The 26,636-nt window shown below is 53.4% G+C and overlaps 1 protein-coding gene across 2 annotated transcripts in view; it reads right to left on the reverse strand.

The window, feature by feature from the left end:
* Window positions 1–10,331: 10,331 nt before the first annotated feature.
* DDX1 (DEAD-box helicase 1) overlaps window positions 10,332–26,636 on the reverse strand; it is a 28,785-nt gene continuing 12,480 nt past the window's right edge. For both annotated transcript variants that reach the window (XM_020967418.2, XM_020967419.2), the window contains exons 7-26: window positions 26,290–26,373; window positions 25,789–25,872; window positions 24,725–24,801; window positions 24,136–24,208; window positions 23,960–24,036; window positions 23,742–23,856; window positions 22,768–22,906; window positions 21,822–21,882; window positions 20,644–20,742; window positions 20,219–20,308; window positions 18,966–19,154; window positions 17,018–17,069; window positions 15,738–15,884; window positions 14,687–14,778; window positions 13,196–13,268; window positions 12,927–12,999; window positions 12,787–12,829; window positions 11,920–12,015; window positions 11,500–11,620; window positions 10,332–10,619 (exon numbers count right to left, since the gene is read on the reverse strand). In XM_020967418.2, coding sequence (XP_020823077.1) covers window positions 10,489–10,619; window positions 11,500–11,620; window positions 11,920–12,015; window positions 12,787–12,829; window positions 12,927–12,999; window positions 13,196–13,268; window positions 14,687–14,778; window positions 15,738–15,884; window positions 17,018–17,069; window positions 18,966–19,154; window positions 20,219–20,308; window positions 20,644–20,742; window positions 21,822–21,882; window positions 22,768–22,906; window positions 23,742–23,856; window positions 23,960–24,036; window positions 24,136–24,208; window positions 24,725–24,801; window positions 25,789–25,872; window positions 26,290–26,373 — 1,916 coding nt within the window. In that variant the 3' untranslated portion in view covers window positions 10,332–10,488. The remainder of the gene's footprint in view (window positions 10,620–11,499; window positions 11,621–11,919; window positions 12,016–12,786; window positions 12,830–12,926; window positions 13,000–13,195; window positions 13,269–14,686; window positions 14,779–15,737; window positions 15,885–17,017; window positions 17,070–18,965; window positions 19,155–20,218; window positions 20,309–20,643; window positions 20,743–21,821; window positions 21,883–22,767; window positions 22,907–23,741; window positions 23,857–23,959; window positions 24,037–24,135; window positions 24,209–24,724; window positions 24,802–25,788; window positions 25,873–26,289; window positions 26,374–26,636) is intronic.

A 26,636-nucleotide genomic window follows, 5' to 3' on the forward strand; every position in this document is an offset into this window, starting at 1 on the left:
TGGGAACCAACCACCACATTACTGCTAGCTCCGTTGAGGCCATGCCGATGGTGGGCCCCATTGTGACACACACCATCTGGGTGCCTCCTTCCCTGGGTGTGTCCGCTGCACTCCTACTTAGTATGTAAGCTCCTTGGGGGTAGGACAGTCTTTAAGGCTTAGCACAGGCTTGGCATATTTGTGAGTGCTTAATAATGCATTCATTTATTCACTTCCAACTCAGCAGCCAGGACAGGCCCTGAGCTCATCAAACTGAGCTTACCAACGCCATCCCCAAATCTGCTTTTCCCCTTCCCTCCTCTTTTTCCTCTCCTTCCCCCCCTTTCCTCCTCCTCCTCCTCCTTCTTCTTCTTCCTCCTTCTTCTTCCTCTTCCTCTTCCTCCCCTTAGACATTGGCTAGCTGGGTTACTCTGGCAAATCACTTCACCCCTCTTCTCTAAGCCTCAGTTTCCTCGTCTGTAAAACAAGGCGGATGATAGTACCTACCTACCAGGATTCTTGCAGGGCTCAAAAGAGACACGTGTGAAATGCTTCCCAAATCTTAAGGCACTATAGAAATGCTGCCTATCATCATCGTCATCATGCCCTTCCCTCCACCTCTTAGAACTCTTAGATGCCTCCTAGGCTCGACTCAGGAACCCCCCTCTACCCACAGAAAACCTTTTCTGATGCACCGAGGGGCTCCTGCCTTTCCCCCAGGATGCCCTCGGCTGTACCTGTATGATGCGGCTCTCTCCACCATCTGGAAAACAGTCAGTCAGTCCATGCCGGGCACTAATCCCTTGCTGGCACCAGGTGCTGTGCCGATGGACTGGCCAAGGAGCCAGAGGAGGCCGACACATGCTTGTGGAGGGGATGCCTTGCAGAGAGTCAGGTGTGCACAGGATACACATGGAATACATTCGTTGTTATTCAGCCATTTCAGTGACGTCCAACTCTCCATGACTCCATCTGAGGTTTTCTTGGCAAAGATACTAGAGTGCTTCACCATTTCCTTCGTTAGCTCATTTTATAGATGAGGAGACTGAGGCAAACAGGGTTCAGTGACCTGCTGCAGGTCACACAGCTAGTAAATGTCTGAGGCCACATTTGAACTCAGGAGGATGAGTCTTCCTGACTCAACACGCAGTGCCTAACACGGTACCTGGCACACAAGAGGTGCTTAATAAGTGTTTATTGATTGAATGAATGAATATAAGCTCCTTGAGAACAGGAAATAGTTTACTTGTGTATTGTCAGCACCTAGCACATAATAGACACTTAATGCATGTTTGTTGAATGATGACAGACCATAACCATACATTCACTCAGTCCACAAGCACTTATAATTATGCCCTACTATGTGCCAGGCACTGTATTAAATACAAAGATGACAAAGGAAACAGTCCCTATTTTCAAGGGGACCCCAGCCTCCTTGGGAAATGCCTGGTGCACAGAGGAGTAAACACAAAACTTTTACAATGTGAGTGCAGTCATCTCGTCAGGGGCACTGGTAACAGGGTCTGGGTGTCTCGTGATAGAATGTGCAAACACACATGCTATGACTCACAAGCAAATACCAAAGACACACAAGGAGATTCACAAAGCACCTACTACGTGCTGGGCATTAAGTGGCAAAGCCCTGGCCTCTGGGAGCTCACATCCTAACTGGGGAGACGCATGTAAACTGTAGGTCCATAGCACTGGGCTACCTGCTGGGTAGAAGGTAATCCCCGAGGGAAGGCACTCACAGTGGGGGGTGGGGCAGGCAGGGAAAGACCTTCAGAAGGTGAGACCTGAGCAGTCTGGAAGGAAACCGGGGAGGGGTGAGGACGAGGAGGTCAACAGGCGTGAGGGACAGTCAGGGCAAGGTATGGCCATACGCAGGCATTGAAGAGGAGGGAGAGCAAGCTGGCCAATGCCACAGCCTTCATAGACACACACACACGCTTGAATATACTGCCGCTATGTGGGAACCGCATCTCCCCCGGGTTCCCTAAGGGAGCATCTGCAGATGAGTTCCCCAGAGCCAGGGCCTGGCCGGGGCACTGAAGGGAGAGGGAGGCCTTGGCTCCCAGCTCAGGCCTCCTCCCCCAGGCAGGTGGCACCGTCCTCTGACCCAAACATATGGTAGCACTCAGGCATGTAATCTGCAGGGGATCCCTGAGGCCAGCAAACTGAGCTCCTCCTCACCTTGGTCTTTCAGTCCGAATCTGGGCACTCGGGTTAATTAAAATCAACATTCTTCCAATTTCACCCCTTCTAAAATGTCTGAGAAACCTTGATACGGCATGAAGGGTGACCCGGCTCAGCCACTGGCCCGGGGATAGCAGGCGCCCTCACTGGGCCCTGTCTCCTCAGCAGCTCCCTCTGGTCTGGGTCAAGACCCCGCCTGGGCCCCATCGGGCAGGAGCAGGCTCCACTCTGTTGTCACCCAGAGACCAGCGTTGGCCAACTGGAATCTGAGGGGCCTGGGGTGGGGATTGAACTCCACCTCACACTAGAGTAGCACCATGGTCTGCTTGATGGCCAAACCCCCAAAGCAGAAAGAAGGAACAGTGATTCTGGACAGGCAGAGCCCGGGGCCCTCAGACGCAGGGCGCTCAGCATGTCATCCCCAAACAAGAGCATCTGGAAGGTCTCTCCATGGAGGCAGAATCCCTCCCCAAGCCAGGCTCAGTGATGGACACCCGCCATGACAGTGAGGAACACCCGGGAAACAGGAACTGCCTTCCTCTTGTAGGCTTCCTTTGATATGGATATGTGATTGGATAGGTGGATGGATGGATGGATAGATTGACTAGATAGATAGATAGATAGATAGATAGATAGATGATGGATGGATAGATGGATAGATAGATAGATAGATGATAGATAGATAGATAGATAGATAGATAGATAGATAGATAGATAGATAGATAGATGGATGGATGGATGGATAGACAAGATAGATAGATAGATAGATAGATAGATAGATAGATAGATAGATAGATAGATAGATAGATAGATAGATAGATAGATGGATGGATGGATGGATGGATGGATGGATGGATGGATGGATGGATGGGTAGGTAGATAGATAGATAGATAGATAGATAGATAGATAGATAGATAGATAGATAGATAGATAGATAGATAGATGGATGGATAGATGGAGATAGATGGATGGATGGATGGATGGATGATGGATGGATGGATGGATAGATAGACTAGATAGATAGCTAGATAGCTAGCTAGCTATCTAGCTAGCTAGCTAGCTAGATAGATAGATAGATAGATAGATGGATGGATGGATGATGGATGGATAGATGGATAGATGGATGGATAGATGGATGGATGGATGGATGGTGTCAACAGGCAATTACAATGTCATGTGAATTATGTGAAAACCAGGTTTATTACAAGAGAAATAAACATGCATGTGACAGATGGAGAGGCAGACAGATAGATAGATAGAACCTTTATTAATCACTATGTGCCAGGCACAGTGCAAAGTGCTAGGAATGCAAGTAGAAGCAAAAAGACAGTCCCTGCCCTCCAGGAACTTACATTCTAGCCAGGGAGACCGCACATAAAGCCGGGGGAGTGCACAAGGTAGTGGGGTGGTCTGGGCCACCAGGGGCTGATGCAGGTCTAAGGAGAGCGGGCTGGCCGGTGGGGACGCTTCCTCTCGTGGTCTTGCGGCCAGCGGGAGGCAGATGACCAAAGATTGCCTGACGGCCCTTCCTTTGCGGTTGCGTCTCTGGAGGAATCGCTCCGACCTTTGAGGAGGGCGTGAGGTTGGCAAAGGCTCTAAGGGCGCATTCCGTTCTCCCGGGCAGCTCCGCGGAACGCTGCATCTCCACTTTTGATGGGTCGAATGCAGGTGCGCTGCGCCCGCTGCAGAGCCGGCTTGCGCACTTTCCGCTAAAAGGCCATGCACACAGCGAGGTGGCAGGGCGTGCACAGACCCACAGAGGGTCTGACCAGTGAAAGCTGCCGGGTGGCTCAGTAGATGTGAGTCAGAGACACGAGTTCAAATCCTGCCTCAGACACTCACTAGCGGCGTGGCGCCAGGCAAGTCGTCTGACCCGTCTGCCTCAGTTTTCTTATCTGTAAAAATGGGGACAAGAGCCTATCATCCCCAGGGCTGCTTGGGGATCCAGTGGGAAGGATCCGTAAGGGGCAGCGGCGAGCTCCCGCCCAGGGCTCCGGTCCAAACACTGACCGTTCCGCCCAGAGACCTTGGGCTCCTTTTCTGACCTCGAGCTTCCTCTCCCCACAAAATGGGGAGGGTCGGGTGTGCCCCTCACTCCTCAGAAAGACGCAAGGGGCTGCCCAGAGCCCCCGGCCCGTGGGGGTTGGAGTGCCGGGAACCTGCATCCCTCTTCTACAGAGCAGGGGCCTTGAATGCCGCCCACAGATTACGGCCGTGACTGGCAAGTCCTGGGGAGGGTGGGGGTCTGGGAGAAGGGCGTGAGGAAGGGGCCGCCCCGCCCGGCAGGGGCTTCCTGTTCAGGTACACACGTTGTGGAACCTGAGGAGCTGGGTTCAAATCCAGCTCTGGCATTGATGGCTCTGTGACCTTGAACAAGTCACTGGCCTTTTCTGGGAGAGACCTCTGGGACCCCTTCCAGACCCCTCTGGGGCAGGGCTTTCTCTTGGTCTCTGGGGAGCCCCCGGCCCCTCCCCATAAGGAGGTCGGATGGCGATCTGCACAGAGAGGGGGCCGGCGCACACAAGGAGGTCCCCGAGGGCTGGCGCGGCAGGGGGGCCCGCACAGCAGGGGGCTCCCGAGGCCCCGCACCAGGCTGGCCCGGGAGAACGGTCGGAACCAGAGGAATCCACCACGATCCTGGGAACCGTGGGGCTGGGCTGGGCCGGGAACTAGAGGGGACTAGGCGACGCTCGGCTGACCTCACGTGGCCGAAAGGGGACACTGCAGCCTCCGCAGCCGGCCCCGCCGAGTGGGCTGAGAGCGCCACCGTGCGGGGGCAGGGGGAGAGGCAGGGCCGGGGCTGGGGAGAGGGATGGGGACAGAGGCAAAGACAGAGACAGGGACAGGGAGAGAATCAGAGACAGAGACAGAGGCAGAGGCAGAGACAGGGATGGGGACGGGGAGAGGATGGGGACAGAGGCAGAGACAGAGACATTGATAGAGACAGGGAGAGAAACAGAGACAGAGACAGGGACAGAGGCAGAGGCAGAGACAGGGATGGGGACAAGGACAGGGACAGAGACAGAGACAGGGATGGGGATGGGGAGAGGATGGGGACAGAGGCAGAGACAGAGACATTGATAGAGACAGGGACAGGGAGAGAAACAGAGACAGGGATGGGGACAAGGACAGGGACAGACATGGGCAGAGATGAGGGTCACAGAGTCAGGCAGAGTCAGAGCCAGAGGGTCCTTGGAGGCCCCACTGTTGGCAGAGGAGGGAGCAGACGCTGGGCTCCTACCTAGAAAGCAGGGCTGGATCCAGGGGCCCTCCCCACTCCACATGGCCTCCTCCTTTGGCCCGTTCGGACGAGTTACACCTAAGAATGACAGCTAGCAAGGTTTGTGAAGCACGTTAGCTATGTCTCACTTAATCCTAGGCACTATTATTACCTACAGATGAGGCAGCTGAGGCTCAGAGGATTAAGCGCCCAGGGACACCCAGCTGGTAATGCCAGAGGCAGCTGAGATTCGAACCCGAGTCTTCCTGGCTCCAAGTGTATTTCGCACACTGCCTCATGCACAACTAGAAGTGCTGTCACTGGTCGGTCGGTTGGCTTGTTTACAGACAGACCAGGAAGCATCCCCCCGACGAGCTCTGCTTGTCCAGCCAGGGCTGGACCGGCCCTGAGCTGGCCCGGCTGGTGAGCGGGGGCCGGGCACGCTCCGGCGCCCTACGGCGTCTAGCCTGCTTTGGACTACCACATCAGGCGTCTGGCCAACTTCCTGCTGTCCGCCGCCCTGCCACGGGCCGAGGACCCCAGTCCCTACCTCTCTGATGTTCTCTCCAGAAACAATAATCAAATCCACGCTGCCGTTCCGGGAACACGTCAGTCGTTTTATGGCTACGTTCACCACTCGGGGACTCTAGACCCAATTCCGTTCCCTGGCTACCACTGCCCTGTGTGTGATGTCTAACCCCACCCCCATACTCCACTGGAGCAGAAACTCCATGAGGGCAGGGATTATCTCACTAACAGATTCCATCCCTCAAGCTTAGCTCAATTCTGGGAACACAGCGACTTCTCCTTCCTTCCTTCATTAGCTCGCTCACTCATTTGTTCATTCATTCTCTCCACAAGCCCTAGAAGTCATTCTTTTCAAAAGGAAGTTTCTGGGTACCGTTTCCTGACCATGAGGTATCCCTTGGGCCGAGCTTCCTGACTCTTGAGTGTCACCACTCCCTGCACTCTGCCCCACGAGTTCCCGGGTGGCTTCCTTGGGCGGCTTGGGACAGCAGCAGCTCTGGTCTGCCGCTGTAAGAATGCCTTCGGATGGCATGCTGAGCAGGGTGGGAGGGCAGGCAGGCCAAAGAAGAGTGGCCTGGGTAAACTGAGGCCAGAGCCCAAAAGCTTCCATCACACCCAGCCCCCCTTCCCACCACACTATCATCGCGCCTTCAGTCTTTCTCCTCTTCAGTCCATCCTGCGCACTGCACAGAAATCCTGTTCAAAGACCCTCGCTAACTGCCCTGTTCTCAAATAATAGAGTAGGAACCCAATAACTGAAACTCCCTAGCTTGGCACTGGAGGTCCTCCACATTCTGGCTCTGATCCTGTTTCCTATCACTCTCCTGCATGACCTCCAGAGGGCCACCAGCTATGGCTGGCCCTCTTCTGGCACCTGTATCTGGAAACCTCGACCAGCCCCCCACCCAGCCTGCACTGCTCCCTTGACCTAGGTTTGGCTTGGGCGGCACCTCACACCTCCTTCTCCTGCCGCTCTGACTGGGAAGTTCTGTGTGCGTTTGGATTCTGTTCTGATGACCTCTGGGCGCGTCCTCTTTTCTCTTCACTGATCTCCAGAGCCTGCCATCTACCTAAACGCGGGCTCTCCCCACAGTGGCTAGAACGTGTGCTTTGTACACAGTACCTGAGGGTAGTGGCCATTCGGTGCAGGCTGGATGAGTTGATTTAGGAGGGATGTCTCCCCAAAGCCATCCTGGGGACACTTATTGTCCTCGGTTTCTCACCCTCGCTCAGCCACAAAATGAAGGAGTTGCTCCACATCTCTGGTGTCTGTCCCCAGCTCTCTGCTCGCCTGGCCTCCACCCAAGCTCAGGCCCCCATCACCACTGCTCTTAAACATTGGGATGGCCTCCTAGTTGGTCTCCCAGCCTCCAGCCTCTTCCTTCCCCAATCCGTCCCCCCTTCAGCTGTGTGGCGAGTTACTCCCCTCCTCAGTCATCTCCATCGGCTCCTCATGGCCTTTCCAAGTGGGCAGGGCCGGCCGACTTATCTCCATACATCTACAGGTTATAGAAATCTATTCATTGCTGGTTTCTCCCAGGCCCTCAGATTTCTGGAGGGCTCGGGCCAGAAATGTCTTCATCCCTCTTTCCACAGCTCCCTTTTGATTAGAATGCAAGCTCCTGGAGGGCAGGGGCCGCTTCCACTTGGATTTCTAGCACAGTGCCTAGCTCCCAGCCCCTTCCTCCCTTCCCAGTCTTCCCACCTATTATTCCCCATCATTCAGGCCTGCCATCCTGGCCTAACTGCTGAGACTCCATTTCCTGACTCCACACCTTTGCCCTGGCTGTACCTCATGCCTGGAATATTCTCTCTTCTCACCTCCATCTCTTGGACTCTCAGCTCAAATCGCACCTTCTGAAAAAGACCTTTTTGGGTTATTCCCCAGGGCCTTCCCTGAGACTGCTTTCCATCCACTCTTTCAACCTCATATGACTTATTTACATGTTATTTCTCTCATTAGAATATAGGTGATGAGGAAGAATTTTCACTTTTCCTTCAGATCCCCAATACTTAGCACAGTGACTGACACAATTGTTGTTGCTTAGCTGTTTTCCGTCATGTCCAACTCTCTGTGACCCTTTTGGGGGTTTTCTTGGCAGAGATACTGGAGTGGTTTGCCATTTCCTTCTCCAATTCATTTTACAGATGAGAAAACTGAGGCAAACAGTAAAGTGACTTGCCCAGGGCCGCACAGCTAGGAAGTCTGGGGCCAGATTTTAACTCAGGGAGAGAAGATTTCCTGACACTAGGCCCAGCATTCTATCCACTGTGCTATCTAGTTGCCCAAGTATACAGCAAGGGCTTAATAAATGCTTGTTGCTTATTCAGCATCCTTCCCAGTGGATGCCAAGTGAATTCCATGATTGGAGCAAATTTCTTCCTATAAAGTGAAAAGTTGTGAAGTTTTCCAATTCATTTCAGAATGTCACAACTAAATCTGGCTGCCGTAATCGTCCCGATGTCCTGATGTCAGCGGTTGGTGATAGGCCCCACGGACAAACTCTGTACTGTCATCTACCCAGTCTTTACATCCTATGATTTGAACAGGACAAAATCACAACTCATTCTTCCTTTTAGAACAGACCGGGAAGTCAAATGCTTTATAAGCCAAGATATATTAAATCCTCCATACTGCATTTACTACAAATGATCAAATCGAATTAAAAGCAAATATCATTTGTGGAAACACGTTCAGCGAAGGCATCTCATCCCAGAGAAACCTTTATCCTGGGGGAGTACCATGTGCGTGCATGCTGCTAACAACGTTCAGTAACCCCAGCTTGTCTCCTCCTCTAACAAATTTAAAGAAGAAAGGAAGGAGGGAAGAAAGAAAAGAAGGGAGAGAGAAAGGAAGGAAGAGAGTAAAGTTGAGGGCCCTTGGAGAAGGGATCAGCAGCCCTGTAGAGACACAGTCAGAATCCTCAGATGCCCCCTTCTCCTTCAATCTCTCCCCCTCATGGATGGGGTGCAGGGCTCCTTCCCCACTAGTCTGTCTGGTGTCCCCTGGGCCTTTCATGACTGCCTGCGCAGACCTGGCCAAGCGCTAACATAACTTTACCTGAAGAGTTCGCACAGTCTCTGTGCATGACTACCTTCAAGTAAAGTCTGCTCTGCTCTCCAACATCCGCCTACATCCGTGTTTGTAGCCCAATATTACTGAGGGAGAAAGAGAGGGAAGACTGGTGTCAGCCGACTCCTGCAGAGGAGCCCAGGGGGAGCTGCTGGCTGGGGGAACCCTGGATGGTATACGTGGGGAGTTGGCTGCAGATGGCTAAGAATGAGCCCCCTCGGGGCCGAGACACCCAAGCCCCAAGGCCCTTGGACACAGACCCAGGCCTCTCCAGGTGGCCCCGGGGCCATGGGCCCTCCTTCCTCGCCTCCTGCACACAGTGGGAGGAACATTCCTGTGCTAGGAGACAGTCTTCTTCTCCTGGAGAGCCGAGTGTCACTTCCAAAAGTCTCTCAGTCACCACAACATGCACCTCTCCATCAAACCCAAAGCTTCACCCCAAAGGAAACCCTCAATTAAAAACCCACAGCCAGGGAACCGATGGGGAGAGCGCCCCAGGACTGAAGGGCCAGCACGTGCAGGAGTGACCACAGCCTGGTCCTGATGGAGGGCACAGTGAGGAGTGGCCGTGTCCCAGGGTGGAAGGGGCAGCCTCACGAGGCAGCTATCTTCATTCTCTCCACAAGCCCCACACACCAGTGAGCCAGTCCCTCTGTGGCCACCTGGGAAGCCTCCTCCTTTCTGGCCCTGTCATCTAGGGTCATGAGCCAAAGTGCTCCAATGGCCTCCGCATCCCCCCGGGGAGCCGCTCTCTGCTCCCAAATCAACCTCAAACGCCTGAGAACGTCCCTGCTCCTTCCCACCTCCTCCATCTTGGGAGAGAAGCTCTGAAATGCAGCGCAGACATCTCACAGCCCCCTCCAGAGATACTTGTCTCACGAGGCCCCTAGCCAGCTGGCCGCCTCTCCCAGCCCCGTCCAGCTCAGGAGTGCCCTGGGGGACAGACACCAGAGTCTTCATGAGCCCGCTATCACCAGTTACTGATGTCCAGTCATTCTGGCCGTGCCTGATGCTCCACGACCCCAGTGGGGGTTTTCCTGGCAAAGACACTGGAGGGGTTGGCCATATCCTTCTCCAGCTCACTTTACAGATGAGGAAACTGAGGCAAACAGGGATAAGGGACTTGCCCAGCGTCACACAGCTAGCATCTGAGGCCAGATTTAAGCTCAGGTCTTCCTGACCCTAGGCCCGGCGCTCTGTGCACTATGGCGTCACCTCACTGCCCATCCTGCTACCCCTACCCAACTTCAATTAGCTCCCAAGCTGGACAGCTGTCAAGTTTGTAGAAAAAGTGGTCACAATACGATGAAAGAAGGTGCATGCAAACAGCATCATCAAGCTGGCCGTTTTTATTGTGGACAATCGTTATGGAGAATTTTGAGACTCAAGCTCCCTGACATGCAGGAAGGTCAGCACTGCTACTAGAAAGGCCAGTGCAGGTGTAGTGTCCTTCAACCCTAGAGCCGCAGACACATGCATGCATCGTCCCCATCAGAAGGTCCTGAAAAGCTGGTTGGGAAGGTAGCCGAGGTGCAGGAAGGAAGTCTGAGCCTCCTTTTCAAGGGCAGCCAGCTCTTGGACTGTAGGAGCCAAAATGTCCACATGGCCTTTGTAGGTCCCACCTGCACCATACACAAAGACCCTGTCAGCAAGGCACCCCTTCCTCCAGCTACCTCCCTATCCTCCCTCCCCATCCTCCAGCCCCCCGCCTGCCAGCCGCACATCACCATGAGGCGAGGGCTCCCTTATCTTGGTGTTTTTTGTCTGGCCCAGACATAAAGGGGAGAAGCCACGAAAGGCCCACAGTTCCCCAGAGGGGCCTGCTGTTAGGATCCAGGCAAAGGAAACCTGCCCACAGGCTGGCCATTCCAGGGAGTGGATGCAGGGAGATGGGTGAGGCCTCCTGACACCTGAGATTTCTCCCTCACTTCCCACTCTGAGACTCCAAAGGGAGAGGGCTGTGCGGGAGTCATCAGCATCCCCTATGCAACAGAAGCCGGCCAGCAGGTGAAGGGGCTTTTGTTGAGAACACCTGGGCAAAGCCGGCTGATTAAACCAACCCACGCTGCTGACAGATGAGCTCGGCTGCCCAGCTACCCAAAGGAAGAATTCACTGATTTTGTTGGGAGGAACAATTCTGGAGTACGGACCAATGTGGAAGGGGCCGTGTCCAGGAAAGAAAAGGAAACCACTTCCTCCCTCTCAGCCGAACGGCCCCTCTGCCAGGGAATCCAAACAACTCAGGCTGGTATCAGGAGGGCACTCTGGGGGAAACGAGGTTTGGATGCTGACCTGGAAACCTGATCGTTTCTGAAGCTGCCTCCAACGAAACGATTCAGAACACACCTCCCACTACAGCCTCCGGGTGGCCCCCATTGAGGCCCGGACATCCTAAGCAGAGGCCTCACCCCAGAATCCAGGCCAGCCTGGGCCCCAGCCCCACTCACTTCTGCCAAGTCCCAGACCACACCAACAGAAACCCCAGGCCGGGTGTTAGCTCACCTCCAGCCGCTCTCTTCTGCCCGTAGGTCACCTTCCCATCAAATTCGTCCACAGGGACTTTGATGTCTGGTTCGACTTGAGAGATGGTGCAGTTCAGGTGTTCCTCAATCTCAGAGAGCAGCTGAAGACACAGGGGCAGAAGTGGATACATTTTAAGGGGAGATTTCCTTTTCCCCAAGGCAGATTCTGCCTGTCCCATCGTGAGCTGCCGTGCAGGGGTCTGCGGCACCCACCCCTCTCAAGAGCAGCAGCCCCGACTCCCGAGTCTGTGTCCAGCTGAAACCAGGCCTTGTCTCAAAGGCACCAACAGCTGGGAACACACTTCCCCATAACGAGCTCTTGATTCACTGGGTTTGAGGTTAGGAAGTCAGTGATGACGTCTGCTGCTCCCCAGCCTCCTGCCAAGGAGAGCGCTCCTACCTGCATCTCGTTGTACCAGATGGTGCAGCCGCCATCTTCCTTCAGCCTCGTGTTATAGCACCCCTTCCCACGGCTGCTGCACACGTGGTACCAAACCTAAATGAGACGGACAGGAAGGGAATGGGGAATAGGTGCAGGGCCAGCCGAAACCCCACCAGGCCTGCCCCTGCCCCTGCAGGTGAATGGACTGTGTTCCCCAGGACGAGAGCGAAAGGCCAGAAACCTCCCCCCAACCGCAGGGACCCCGGCTGCTAAGAGCCTCTGGGGACCCAACCACCAACGTCTCCAGCTGGTGGCAGGCACGTGGTGTCATTCTCAAAGAAATGAAACAAGGAAAAACGGCTGGCTTCAACGGCAGGCCGGGGAATGCAGCCCAGGGAACCAGGCTCAAGACTCTTTTGCAATATTCTCTATAGGAAGGCTTTTAGCAGTCTTCATTGGTTAGCATCACATTAAAGCTACATGCTTTTTTCCAGAAGCTCATTCTTTTTTTGCTTTAAGAATCTGAAGGAAAGACTTTATAAAAGTCTTTATTCTTAGAAAGTAACTGAATTCAGTTTAATGCAAAACCAAATAAAAAAACCCCCTCCCTTCATTTCAAACATTTAACTGTCCAACTCATGTATCAAAGAAAGTGAGAAAGTGGAGAATTTTGAGACTCAAGCTCCCTGACATGTAGGAAGCTCAGCACTGCTACTGGAAAGGCCAGCGCGGGTGGAGTGGCCTTCAGAGCCCCGGCCCAGCATCCCCAGAGCCGCAGACGCATGCATGCGTCATCCCCGTCAGAGCATCCAGAAACGCTGGTTGGGAAGGTAGCCGAGGTGCAGGAAGGAAGTCTGAGCCTCTTTTTCAAGGGCAAAAGATTACCTTCTCCTTTTCGGTCGCCACCAGGGACACAGCCAGCCCCATTCTGAAACGATTCAAGGGCCCGTGTTAGAATTTAGCCCCGAAGCTCACAAGGGGCCCACGTCTCCCCCAACCCCTGCTCCCCCCGAGGACAGCGGTACCGTTCTGCTCGGCCGACGCGGCCAATCCGATGGACGTAGTTCTGCTTTTCATCAGGCAGGGTGACATTTATGACTGAAAGCATAAACAACCATCACCAATGAGCCGTCAGCCCTCCCACACACACATCCCCACATCCAATCCTCTGCCTTCTCTCCCTCCTAAAGGTCACTTCATATGGTTCTAGGTGGCACACTCTGCAATCCTTTCAAGTTACAGTCTACACCGTAAGCTAACGTTTGAGTTATCTGTGAACCACAGAGGCATTTACCGTAAGGGACCCCATGGATATCGATGCCTCTGGCAGCCACGTCGGTGCAAATCAGAAACCGTACATCTCCTTTCTGCAGAGAGAGGGCGAAAGAGAAGGGGGGAAGTGAGCGTTCACTCCCAAACATCTGCCTTCCCAGGAAGCGAGCCCTCAATGACCAATGAGAGAGGTCCAGACGCTGGCCACACACCAGGAGGACCAAACCTGAATTCTCCAGCAGGTCTCTGACCCACTACGTGTGATGCTCACAAGTAAATCAAGGCCTCACTGTCACTCTCCTTCCCTTACCTAAAAGGTCATTCTTCAAACAGTAACTTAGAACAGGCAACATGGCACATAACGGAGCAGGAAAAACACAGGTCTTGGAATCAGAAAACCTGCTTCCGGCCCAGCCTGGCTCCAGGGCCTGTGAGCTCTCCCTCCCTGGCCTCTCTGAGCTTACTTATCTGTGAAATGGGAATACCCCAAGACTGCCCCCACAGCACTGTAAGAGAGGAACTCCGCTTGTTTTTAGAAGCCATATAAATGTGAGAAATCACTAACTGGCGACTGCAGAGTAAGAGCAATGGTACCAAGTATGAGCCATTCAATACTTTTAGTGAACGCCTCTCCTGACGCTGAGTGGAGGCCACTTCAGGAGCCCATTCCAGGACCCAGCCTGGGAGGGGAGGAGCAGAGCACCGAAGCCCTGGCAAAGACCTTCTAGCTGGAGGGAGGGGGCGGGAAAGCTGGCCCCAAGCCCAGGACAGCAGCACCCCCAGGCTCCAGGGAGCGGCACATACACAAAGGCCAAGGCCACAGTGCTTGGGTGGTCTCCGTCAGGCCCCATGGTCAGCACTGATGGAATATCTCACCAGAGCCCCACAACCACCCAGCAGGGAGATGCTGTTCTTATCCCCAAGGGGCAGAGAAGTAAACTGAGTCTGAGGAAGGGAAAGTGAGCTGTCCAGGGTCCCCCGCTGTCAGCACTCTAGCTCCCTTTAGCTCTGTTCCCCTGCCCGCGGTCACTGCGGGTCAGCACTGCCCAGGAGCACGCAAACTCTGACTACAGACTCTCACGGCCCACACGTCGTCACGAGCCAGGCCCCCAGCAACGTTGTCCTGGCTATGATCTGTCTTGAGACTGTCATCACAAAGGTGCCGCTTATAGATGCCCGATCCAGGGGGCCCTCATGGAAGGCCCCTGGAATAGAAAGGACAGTGGGAGGCAATCAGCACTCGTGGAGGAGATCTGAGACAAATCAACTTAAAACTTCTGGTCAGGGCAGTGCCAGGGGCCCCCAAAGGCTAGCGAGCCTGCCCAGGGCAGGGAAAGGGGGCTGATCTGGAGCCTGGATTCAAGTCCTGCCCCCAAGCAGTGCACTGCTCCCACCTGCAGAATGGGGCCACAACGCCTCGGCCCGTCTGTCCCGCAGGCTGTTGGAGGGCGAGGGCAGCACATTCCGGAGCCGGCCCTTCCAGCCACGGGAGGTCTGTTCCATATGCCAATACCTTAAATCTCTCCAAGTTCTGCTTCCTCTCATGAGGCTTTCGGTCCCCGTGAAGACAAACACAGGAGAACTGGTGTCCCTTCTTGTCCGGACCTAGAGAAAGGCACGTTCAAAACTGAGCGACTCAGAGAGCCAACGACGGTCGTGCTACAGGAGGGCCCCCAAATTACCACAAAGCATGGTGAGCCTGATGCTGGGCAGAGGTGAAGTCCCACCAACATGAGCTCCAGAGGGATTGTAAAGTCTGCAGGACGCAGAGGCTGGTGCACGGGCCTGCCCTCTGCAGCACGTCACTCACTGCCTTGCACCCTCGCCCGTGTGCACCGCTGGGGAGGAGCAGCGAGGAAGCCCAGAGGCTGCGGGCCAGCCAAGGAGCCCTCATACAATCCAGCGCTTGGTCACCGTGTGCCGATCTCAGCTAGAGAAGCAGCAGGACTTACCAAGGCCGGGACAGGTCACTGGGCAAGAGGACGAGCAGAAAAACGATGAAGAGTCGACATAAGAGCTTAACCCCCTCAACAGCCTCCTTGGGGTGCCTGGGATGAGGACACAGCCCCCTAGCCTCCCAGGACAACACCAGACCCAGCTTCTTAACGCTGTCTGCTCAGGGAGGGAAGGGCCGATTTCACTGGGTACATAGGGACTCTCCTGCACACCTGGGATCTGGGCAGGGATGCTGCCCTGAGCTTCAGAGGGACTGGAGTGGAGCGGGGCTGCTCGGGCTTGGGCACTCTCCCTCCCTACACACCAGACTCTCAGAAGCCTGGGCAGACAAGAAGGAAGCATCTGCTAGAGATGCATCCCCCGGAACAAGGCAGACATCCCTCTCTCGAGGCCACGCATAAAACACCAAACGGTCAGTTCTGCTCAAGTTCGTCAGGAGGAAATCTTCCCCACCCAGAAGGACTTTTCCCAGTTTTCCGCACAGGTGAGGATCCAGAAGATCCGGTAACCATAAGCTGCCTTGGAATTCTGGACACGCACTTCCGCGAGGCCTCTGACCGTTCAATAAGAGAAATGCTCCCGACCTGTCTCAAGTGAGAACAACTTGCCTCCTCCTTGCTGCATGAAATACTGCTCCAGGTTGTCACAGTCTATCTTGGTCCGACAGAAGATGATCGCCTGATCCATCTTGTGCTCTTTGATGGCCCGCACCGTGTATTCCCCCTTCAGGATCTTTATGGCCTCAGACCACATCTCTGCAAGCCAAGCACAGCAGAGACCGGACCCCAGCTCAACCCTGGCAAGCCCCGGGACAGGGAGACAGGGACCCCTGGGGCTCCAGCCACGCGAGGGCCTGGAAAACACAGGCCGAGGCGTGTTTACACACATGAAAGGCAGACAATGTGCTAAACAAACACCCCCAGCCCTGGGTCGCTTCCTTCCCAACTTAATGCTGCTGCAGCTAAACAATCTGAAAGATAACATCAGCAAGCTGGGGGCTGAGCTCTGGCTGTGACTTAGCTGGAGCTGGGATTCTGTCACGTGGGTCCTCAGTCTACCTTCTCTTCCTGGCTAACTCCCCGGGCAGCTAGGTGGTGCAGTGGACAGAGCACTGAGCCTGGAGTCAGAAGACCTGAGTTCAGACCCAGCCTAGACACTTATTAGATGGGTGACCCTGGGCAAGGCACTTCACCCTGTTTGCCTCAGTTTCCTCATCTGCAAAATAAGCTAGAGAAGGAAATGACAAACACTCCAGTATCTTTGCCAAGAAAACCCCAAACAGGGTCACAAAGAGTTGGACAAGTCCCGCAGTCCAGGGAGGACCCACCCAAAATTGGAGGTCTTCCTCTTCACTATTCTGTTATCTCTATTAGCCAAGGTGACCCATAAAATGGCCAGATTTATTAATGATTTTTGAAAAGTAATCTGTGAAGGGGCAGCCAGGTGGCACAGTGGATAGAGCACTGGCCCTGGATTCAGGAGGACCTGGGTTCAAATCTGGCCTCAGACGCATAACTCTTACTAGCTGTGTGACCCTGGGAAGTCACTTAACCCCACTGCGTAGCCAAAAAAAATAAATGCATCTGTATAAATGTGTCGTGTATCTGCTTCCCTTTCTGCCCAGCGTAGCCCCCAGTGGAGGGCCTGAGGGCAGGCACACTTTCCTCTTTGTCTTTCTAACCCCAGGGCCTGGCACGGTGCCTCAAGGTCATAACGGGGGCCTAAGCTGGCGCTGAAGGGCCCAGAGCGGCCCCGCTGCCCACGGAAGGTGCAGAGGCCAAAAGGCAGATCTCAGGCCAAGAACGAGGCCCCAAGGGGTCCACCAGGGACGGGACTGACTCAGTCTCCAGGGCCTGTGCTGCAGGATCTGAATCCCTCCCGCACTCACCGGGGCTGTTGGCGCCAGGTCTGGTGTTATCTTTTGCATGGACTTCGTCAGTCTAGCAAACAACAAACAAAAAACAGGATTTCCAACACACGTTTTTTAAAAACGTGCACAGCACGCACGCGCACACACACACACACACACACACACACACACATCATTAGGTTATCCCTGTCCCTGAGGTTTATGGTCGTTGGGGAAGTAAACAGCTTAGGCGTTTAGGCTTAGGTATCAGACTTTTCAGTTTCTTAATGTCAGAAACCCGCAGCCTCCATGAACAACGGGCGGTGAGGGCACCGGAGGGAGCCAGGAAATTGGGGCCCGGACCAGATGGCCTCGGGCTCCCTCCCCATTTGCCCCACACAGGAAGCTTCCCGGAAAGCTGTCAGTCCCTGAGCAATGAGCCCTTTCTATTGGTCGGGACAAGTGGCCCTCCTCACAGCAGCCTGGTGGCCCCGCTGCCCCTCTGGACGTCCCCTTCGTCTGACAGGGTGAGCTTTTGGGGTGCTGTGTCACGCTGCTGACTCCAGGTCAATATGGTCAGTGCAAATGCACGAAGGCAAACAAGACACAGATCCCATGCAAGGGAGGTGGACAAGTGGGCTGGGGCCAGGCTCGGAAGGCCTGAAGTGCCAAGCCAGAGCGAGCTGGGAGACACGGACAGCGCTTGAGCATGGGACGGACGTCACAGGCCTGAGGCTCAGGAGCCTCGTCCTGGGATCCGTGGGGGAGGGATGGGAGTGTTCAGAGACCCAAGGACGCTACACAACAGGCCCGGGGAGAAGTGACGAGGGCCTCGACTGGACAGACAGGCCCACGAGAGGACAGGGAACAGCCCATTCCCCTTTGGGACAGCTTACTCTTCTGTTTTCCCTGATACTGAGCCCAAAATTCCCCCTGGTTCTCCCTTCGGAGGCCAAGGAAGAGAAGGAGCCTAATCCCACTCCCATGGGACAGCCCTTCTCTTGGACACAGGCTTCCATCCTCTGGTCTAAAAGGGCCCAGTAACTGAAACAGATGGGGGCCAGGAGAGTACTCTAGGCAGACCCTGAATCGAGAAGGCCAGGGACAGGCTGGCAAAGCACCTCAAAAGCAGGCCCCAGGAGGTTGGGGAAAAGGAAATGAGGATGCACAACAGAGACAAGAGAGCTGGGGGAGGGGTGACCCTCTCCTGTTCCATTCTGCTCAGACCCGGGGGGGGGGAGGGGGGCGGGGCAGGGGCTGCTCCAGGGCACAGCAGAGGCCCTCCAGGCTCTTGTTCAGCCACATCTGAGCCTCCCACATCCCCCGCCCCCTCACAGCTGCCTCCTCAGACAGAGCCCCTCGTTCCTCTCCGGAGCTGACGTTCTGAAGTCAGAACTTTGAGGCCCAGCCCGAGAAGCACCCCTCATTGGGGCCTGTCCTCACAGCCTCAGCCTCCACCCTCCCTCTGAAACCAGCCTGTGTTTACTTGGTGCAGCTCTGTACTCCTCCTCCCCCAGATGGTAAGCTCCCTGTGGGGAGCGACCATTTCTGCTGGGTCTCTGCATCCCCAGAGCTGAGCAGGCACTGACTATTCATGCCTAGGAGTCCATGATTCGGTGGCTGCTCCGGAATTCCCACAAGCTGGTCACACATCTACCCAGCTGGCTGCTCTAGCACACAGTCATTTCTGTTTGTGAGCATATATTAAGCACCTACTGTGTGCAAGGCACTACAATCCTCCTTTGTACGCACTGGCACAGCCAAGTTTGTCATTTTAAAAGAAACCCGAGCTCTCCGGCGACTGACTCTCCCCTTCCCTCAGCTCCATTTTCAGGTTAAGGAGAATGAAAATCTCCAGGTTAACTACACACTGAGTGTTGAGGGAACCTGGCCCGCTACTCACGGAGCAGGGGAGCTCCAGGGCAGCCCATCTGACCCAGCCTGACCCCACCCCCCCAGATTCCACCCCCACAGCAGGGCCACCTACACGGATGTGGTTTTTGCCTAGCCTCTCCCACAGTCTGTCCGTCTTGGGATTCACAGGAACAACAACGTGGTGCACCGTCTCGGGGACCGAATCCTCCCCTTTCAAATCAACCCACGTCGGGAAATGCATGATCTTTTCCGAAAGCTTCTTGACATCGAAAGAGTGGAGGGTGGCCGAGCAGACAATGACCTGAAAGCAGAGCACGGGGCCGTGAGCCCGCCGCTGAACAGCCCTGATGCCCCAGGAAGTCAGCGTCTGCTGTCAAGTCACCCGCCCCACAGAAATCTGTGACAGGGTGGGGGACGCTGTCCCGGGAGCCACCCTGCATCGGCGGAAGTCCTCGGGACAGCACCTGACGGCCTCGTCTAATGGAGTTTGTGCTAGAGCAGAGGCTCCCAACGTGGGTGGTACCACCTCCTGAGGAATGATCCAGGCCCCGAGTGCTGTCGGGGGCAGCACTAAACAAAAGTAAGGGGGCAGTGGAAGCACAAGGAAAGAAGAGAAGAAAAATCGGAAAAACTGTTTGCACGTGTTTCATCTGCTGTGTGACAGAGGTGAAGTCGTAGTGATGATGCTATCTTCCAACCAAACACACAAAATACCAGTTATAACCGATCAGTGCTCAAGTCCACTGACAAGGCTTAACAAGCAAGTGTTGGCAGGGAATCCAAGCATGCATCAGCAGAACACGTGTATGCAACGACTTGTTTACAATATGATACTGTACGGTTACATGATGCAATACTGCATCATCAAAATTTCAATGCGGGAAAAACCACAAATTTACAATTAAATTTTTAAATTTAAGATGTATCACTTTTTTAAAAATATACCCTTTTTTTAAAAATGATGCAAATTTCCAAAAAAAAAGTGTTAAAAAGGTTAAAGAAAGTAGGTTTCCAGGGGAGGTGCCAAGTTTTTTTTTTTTTGAAAAGGGATGGTAGGCCAAATAAGTTTGGGAACCTCTGTGCTAGAGCTTTTTAGAATTACTTCTCTTATTTCTAGCTCCCAAACCCATAACACTGTGAAGGCTGCAAAGTCCTTTAAGCCTCCTGTCCCATGCCCTTCATCTTCCGCCTTACAGTGGCCCTGGCGCTGGCAGAGAAGGGCTCCTGAGGCAGCCCCTTCCCAGCCACAAGCAGGGCTTACATGCCATTGGAGCTGGGCAGCTAAGGAAGGGCAGAAAACTCCAGCACCTGGCTGCAGAAGACACTGTCTGGTAGGATGGAAAAGGCATTAGACATGTTTTGTACCTGAAGTCTTTTTCCATCAGAAGTAATCTGAGGAATCTGATTGTGAATCCTATTAATGAAGTCCGAATAGCCCTGGGAAAGAAGCCCGTCCTGCAGGGAAAAGAAGACAGCAACGCTTTCCGTGAGCAGCCCACAGCATGTGTGCCCAGCATCCAACCCCCTGGGCCAAGTGGGAGAGGAACTGCTGCCCAGGGTCTCTGATCCCCACAGTCCCCAGCACCACACTTGGGGCGACCCAGGAGGCACCTCGGTCTTTGGAATAAACCAAACTTTAAGTATTCTTTTTATTTTCAGAAGAAGCAGATTCTAGTACGAGATCAGACCAACCATCTCCCCCCTACCCCAACCCAAAGACTAGAAGCTGGTTTTCCCCAAAGCCTCCCTGGCCCCAATCCCATCCAAGAACCCGGTGGGCTCTGACTCACGGCTTCATCCAGAACCAAGAATCGAATCTGGGATAAGTTGAGTTTCCCCGTGGACACCAAGTCATCCAGTCTCCCCGGAGTGCCGACCACAATATCCACCTGAAGGTCCCGAGGGGAGAGGCAGAGTCAGTACAAACACACACAGTAAGGAATTCCCACAAGGTCACAGTCAGGTACAAAGCAAGAAACAGACAGAAAGAGAAGTGACAGCAAACCAGTCAGTCCTTAATAACCTGGGCCACGGCCCAGAATGCTAAGGAGATCGCTTGTCACGAGGCTTGGAAGGAAAAGTAGGATTTGTAGCTGATTTTTCTTCCCTATGTTTCTATTAAAATGAATTTTGAACTCCTGAGCAAAAACCAGGTAAGTGATGGACAAAGGGGAGGCAGAATCTGTCCAGTTTTGTTTTCTTGGCAACAAACTTTGGAGACAGCCAGTCCAAATACCACCATCCCTCTTAAATTCAAGCACTTAACTGCTGTAACCTGAATACCCATTTGAGAGATGAGAAAACTGAGACCCACTGAGGTGGAATGACTGCCTAACGTCACACAATTCTGACATGTTAGAGCCAGAACAAGGCAGCTAAAGGCGCAGCCGGATCCTGCTATTTCTGCTCCAGACTCAGGGGGCAGATGGGACACTGGCTCTCCAATCCTGGCGGGCACCAGCCAGCTGCAAGGGCTGGGGGCTGTGCTGTCCCAGAAGCAGCAGGGTTGGACCCAGAGAGGCCCAGAGTCAGGGGATGGCCACAGAGCAATCTGCGTCAGCAACTCCAAAGGTCTAAAGCCCAGAGAGGCCACAATGTGCACCAGTAGACAGGGTGCCCAAACGAAGGCCTTCCCAGATCGTGATGTCCTGATGCAGTCGGGGCCTCGGAAAACCAGAGTCTAATCTGTCTCTCTCATTCAGCCGTGGTGCCGACCCACTCAGCCACTGCCACGTGACAGAGCAAACCGTCTGCGTCTCATCACACACGGTTGTCAGTGTGCCGTCTGCCCCATGAGACATGAGGAAGCGTTTGTCCCTGACTGGTGGGGAGAGCCTTGTGGCAGGAAGGTCCTCCAGCAGGAGGCCGACGTGGGGAGGCAGCGAGTGTGAGGGTCGCTGCAGGCATGAAGAGAAGAAACCCCAGCCGCTGCACCACCCCCTGGCACTCTGCGACACAGAGAACTCACCCCCTGCTCCAGGACAGAAAGCTGATCCCGGGCTGCCACACCACCGATTATCAGAAGCTCCCTGGAGGAAGAACAAAGCAAAGACCATGCTGGTTTTCCAAGGCACCAGAGAACAAACACAGGGCCGGTCAGAGATGGAGGACCGGCTACCCTTGGTCAAGGCCCACCAGGTCCCTAACGATCGAGCACATCCTTGGCCGGGGTGGAGTGGACCACGAGTTGGGGGTACAGGACACACACAAAGTCTTCTCCACGGACCTAGAAGGAGCCCACAGCACTCTGCCTTCAAGGATGCCCAGCTCCTGCCCCAAAGCGTTTCTACCCAAATCCCACTTCCTCCAGGAAGCCTTTTGTGATCTCTCACAGTCAAGTCTGGGACCGCCTCACTTAGTGTTTGTTTGCACCTCGCGGGTGCTTAAATACTGTTTTGGGTGGTGGGGATACTATATGGGTCATGCTCCCTGATTAGGCCACAGTTACAAGGGGGACCACATCAAAGCTCTCCCAGGCCTTTTCCTACTGTTTCCTGCCCTGGGAGATGGAGAGGTGGAAGAGCCACCAGAAGTCAGGAGGCCCCAGAGCCTGCCCTACCCCTGGGAATGGTAACTGTGATGACCAGCAGAATTCAGAAGGACCTCGGCGCTCTCCCAGAGCTCCGGCTAGGACAGTCCTGCATGTCACTGGCGGATGAGGCTCCCTCGATCCCGCCCACCGCGCCAAAAGTAAAGCCAGCATCCCAACTTTCTGTAATTGCTCACATGCAGACATGGGGTTTGGGGGCCTGAAGTTCTTATCTTTCGACACACAAATCAACATAGAACAGTAACCAAGCTGCTGAAGCCTCATCTACCTCCAGGAAGGAGCCGGGAGTCACGGGCTGCCACTCAACCGCAGAGGGTGAAGCAGGGGGCCTCACAACAAGGAAGAGCACCGGAAGGCTAATTACCTCAGCTTCGGGTTATCCACGTATTTTTTAAACTGCTTGACATTATTCAAAGTCTGTTCTGCCAACTCCCGGGACGGCTCCACGATGAGGGCTTTGGGAGCGTTGGGAAGAAACTTGGTCTGCGCCACCTGTGCACTTCCTGTGAGAAGAAGAAATGACCGATGCCCCTGGTGGGGAGGGTAGGCCAGGACGGCGCCCCCAGACCCACTCCAGGTCGGCTCACTTCAGAGGCCTGGCACTCGTCCGGTACATCTGGGAGGTGTCACTTACCCAATTCCCTGTTAGCGCAAGACCTGGGCCCTTTAAAGTTTGGGAAAAGCTTCCCAGCTGGGAGAGAATGGATACCTAAAGGCCTTTAGGAGGACGAGCTAACCTTGCCCCATGTGAATGCTGGCCTCACCAATGCCATTTCATAGTGACCCTCGCTAATACAATAGAAGGGAACCTCAGGTCCATCCCACGATTACAAAATAAATATATAAACAAAGCCCCTCCACTTCCAGGTGGACAATGCCAAATGGCAGTGGTCAGGTCCCTCAGCAAGGCCTGTACCCTGAACAGGGCCCCATCATCCAGGCCCAGCCTCCCGCTACCGATGAATTGCTGGGGGATGGGGGAAGGTCCTGGGAATAGCCAGGGGAGAGTTTTGCAGCACTGCTGGAGCCTCCCCTGAACCCTGATGGCAGACCACTCCTGTGTGTGTGAGGGGAAGATAGAGAGGGGCTGTTGTGCCCTGCCCAGCCCTCCACCAGCCAAAAAGAACTGCCCAGTTCCCAATCTGTTACTTGAGTCAAAGACAGACTCAAGAATCTGCTACCAGCCAGCAACAAACCTCCTAGGTATCACTATTCCCAGGAAACTCAGAAGCCTGTGCATCCCAGTCTCACCCACTGGTTCCCCGGATGGCTGTCCGTAGCCGTCGGCCCCTCCCTCACACTACCCTTTGCAAGACCCCAGAGGCCCCAGCACAATACCTGTGTGTTGAGATTTCACAACATGGCCATCGGAAGCCTTGCAGAGCCCAACAAATCCATCTTTGGGGGGAAATTTAAATTCTTCTTCACCAAAGTTAAATTTCAGTTCAGCATTCTAAGAGAAGGAAAGGAAGAAGTCAGAACTGGGCAAATAGCATCACAAGGACATAGACATTTTAATAAAGATAATTAACGTTACTGTGTACTGAAACGCTGACCTTTAAGACACATGCAGCAAAGAACGCTTGGTTCTTCAAATGGGCTGGTATTTCGAAAGCTAGACCAAGGTCTTTTCCTTCAAAGAAAAAAGGAGGGAGGACAGAGAAAATAGCCAAATTTAGTGGAAGTGAAGACTCTGAGATCTCATTCTGTAGAAAACCCCCAAGGAACTCACCATTTTTGGAGAACTTGACCTGCCCTTTGTCAACATCCAGGTAACATCCAATTGTATCATGCATAGTGAATTCCTAAAATGGCAAAAATGAAAAAGCACAAATGAGTTATTAATAGCAAACTGTAGCAACAAAATAAACTTTAAAGACACCCTCTTCAAAAACTTCTTTACAACTTTTAATATACATCTTTTTAATGTATACTGTATAAATTTTATACCACAAACTAAGTTTATTAGGTTTTGAAAGAGACTAGCACAAAAAAAAACCACTAATAGATTAGTCCAACATGAAAAATCAGACTCTAATGTTTGAAATATTAAAATCAAGAAAAAAATCAAAACAGTGTTTGACAGGAAGTTTACATGTTTTCACAGGACTAATAAATGGCAAAATTATAAAAACCAAAGGATAAATGAAGGCCACTACATTTTTCTGTTGCAATTTTGCAGTGTTCCTTAACCTAAAACCAAATGCTTCAGGGAAAGATGTTAAAAAAAATTTCTTCCTTAAAACTCCTCTTCAAATATTACTTTGCTGAGAGACCAAGGGCTGCCTAAGAATGACGTGTTTCCACCAATAACTGCTTACCTCTCCATAATTGTCAAACTGTTTGTTATGGGATTTTTTCCCAGTTCCACCAAAGCCAAAGCCAAACTTGTCGGTACCTATGTGAAGAAACTCTTCTTATTAAACAGTAAGATGACAAGACTTCACCAACTCTGTACAAAGTTACTACTTGTATGTCAGCACATGGCTAATGCCCCCAAACTTAATTTCTTTCGCTTGTCAACACTCGAACTGATACCGCCCATCACGGCCAGTCTCCAACCTTCTCTCTGCCCTCCTGAACAGGAAACCAATCGAGGAAGCAACCTTCTTTTAAAAAAATGCTACGCTATTAATGACGACTCAAAGATTCTAAAGGCAGGGATTTCCCCATCCCTGTACAACTTTGGTCGGAAACTGAACACCCACTTTCCAGAAATGCTGTAGAGGCCATTCCTGGTTCAAGAGTACAGTCTGTGGTCCCCTGAGCTTTGTCTGCCTGAGTAAACATAGCAGAGTGATTTTACAGTCAGAAGGGACACTCTGGAGTCGTCTAGTTCAACCCTTCGGTTTTTACGATAAAGAAACTGAGGCCCAGAGAGCCAAGAGGACATGGCCCAGGCTGCACAGGAAGGGAAGGCACTAAGATTCAGCCCCAGGCCTCTGAATCGCAGTGCTGTCTAACACACACCCTTCGTGTCAGCTCACTTCATGGTAGGCAGAGACTTGGGATCAAACACATAAGTTACAGTTCAAGTGCAGCTTGTCAGTCTATTAATCGCACCTCTCCAGCCTCCATGAACTTCCTCAAAGCTCTAGCTTCTTAAAAATTAACGTGTAAAACTGCTAAACTACACAAATATGTACACCTACGGTGAGGTCACAGAAATAGAAGACCAGGAAAAAGCATTCCTGGGCAGAGCCACAAAAACATAAACGGTCAAAGTCTCATGCTTGGCCAAAGGGAAATTACAGTTTTTTCAATATGCCAGGAAGCTCAAGTCTGGAACCATTACATCTGCTGTCTTTCCAGTTATTTCTGGGGGGAAAAAAAGGGCACCCCACCCATGTCGGCCGGGAAGCTGCAACGTGTGGGGCGAACGCACCCAAATCGAGGGAAGCCTGGGCAGTCGACCATCCAACTCTGCACAAGCCTTGGTCGTGACAGGACACCTCATAGTAGTGTTTTCCTATCGATACAAAGATTTTAGAAAAGATCATTCAGACATCATCCAGCCAGAGAAATGGCTAATCCCAACCCACACTTGACTTTAAAGTTCTGAAGCTGGGAGGGGCAAAGATATAGGTAAGAGGACTGTGCAGGCCACCCGCCATAATGGGGACAAGACGCTCTCCCTATCCTTCCCACCTCTTTCTTTAATTAAAGCCTCCTCCAAGACCTTCTCTTGCCCCAACTGCTCTGGTTTTACTTGTTGGGGCACCAGTCATCCCCCAGTTTTTTCTGCCCCATTTCTGTCTTTGTCTCCCCATCGCTGGCCACCGTGCCTGGCAGACAGTCAGTGCTTAAGTGAACCCATCTCTCCTGGTCTATGCTGTCACCAACCCCTCACCAGCACCCAGGAAGCACAGCTAGTGGGCACAGCTACCTTTCATCACTCCTTTAGTCGACCGACACCCATGCCATTCCTTTACTTCTCGGCTCTGGCAACAAAGACCGTCCGACCCGATTGCTAGAGGGGAGGGGGAAATGAGAGCATGTCAAGACTGTCCCGCGGGGAGGCACCCACCAAGACAAAGTCACCGAAGCATGAAAGCAGGCAGAGATGGGGACGCCAGGACTGACCATACCAGAGGGGCTGCAGAGAAGAGAGGGGGGCCAGGCACAGAACAACACCCACCCACCTGCCCAGGGCAGCCGATCACCTGATGGGACCGCGCCTCAACTGAACCCAAAGAGGCCAGAGGGCGCTAAGACCCACTGTGCTGGGGCTCC

The sequence above is a fragment of the Phascolarctos cinereus genome, unplaced genomic scaffold (assembly GCF_003287225.1).
Source record: "Phascolarctos cinereus isolate Bilbo 61053 unplaced genomic scaffold, phaCin_HiC Scaffold_2;HRSCAF=192, whole genome shotgun sequence".
Lineage (NCBI taxonomy): Eukaryota > Metazoa > Chordata > Mammalia > Diprotodontia > Phascolarctidae > Phascolarctos > Phascolarctos cinereus.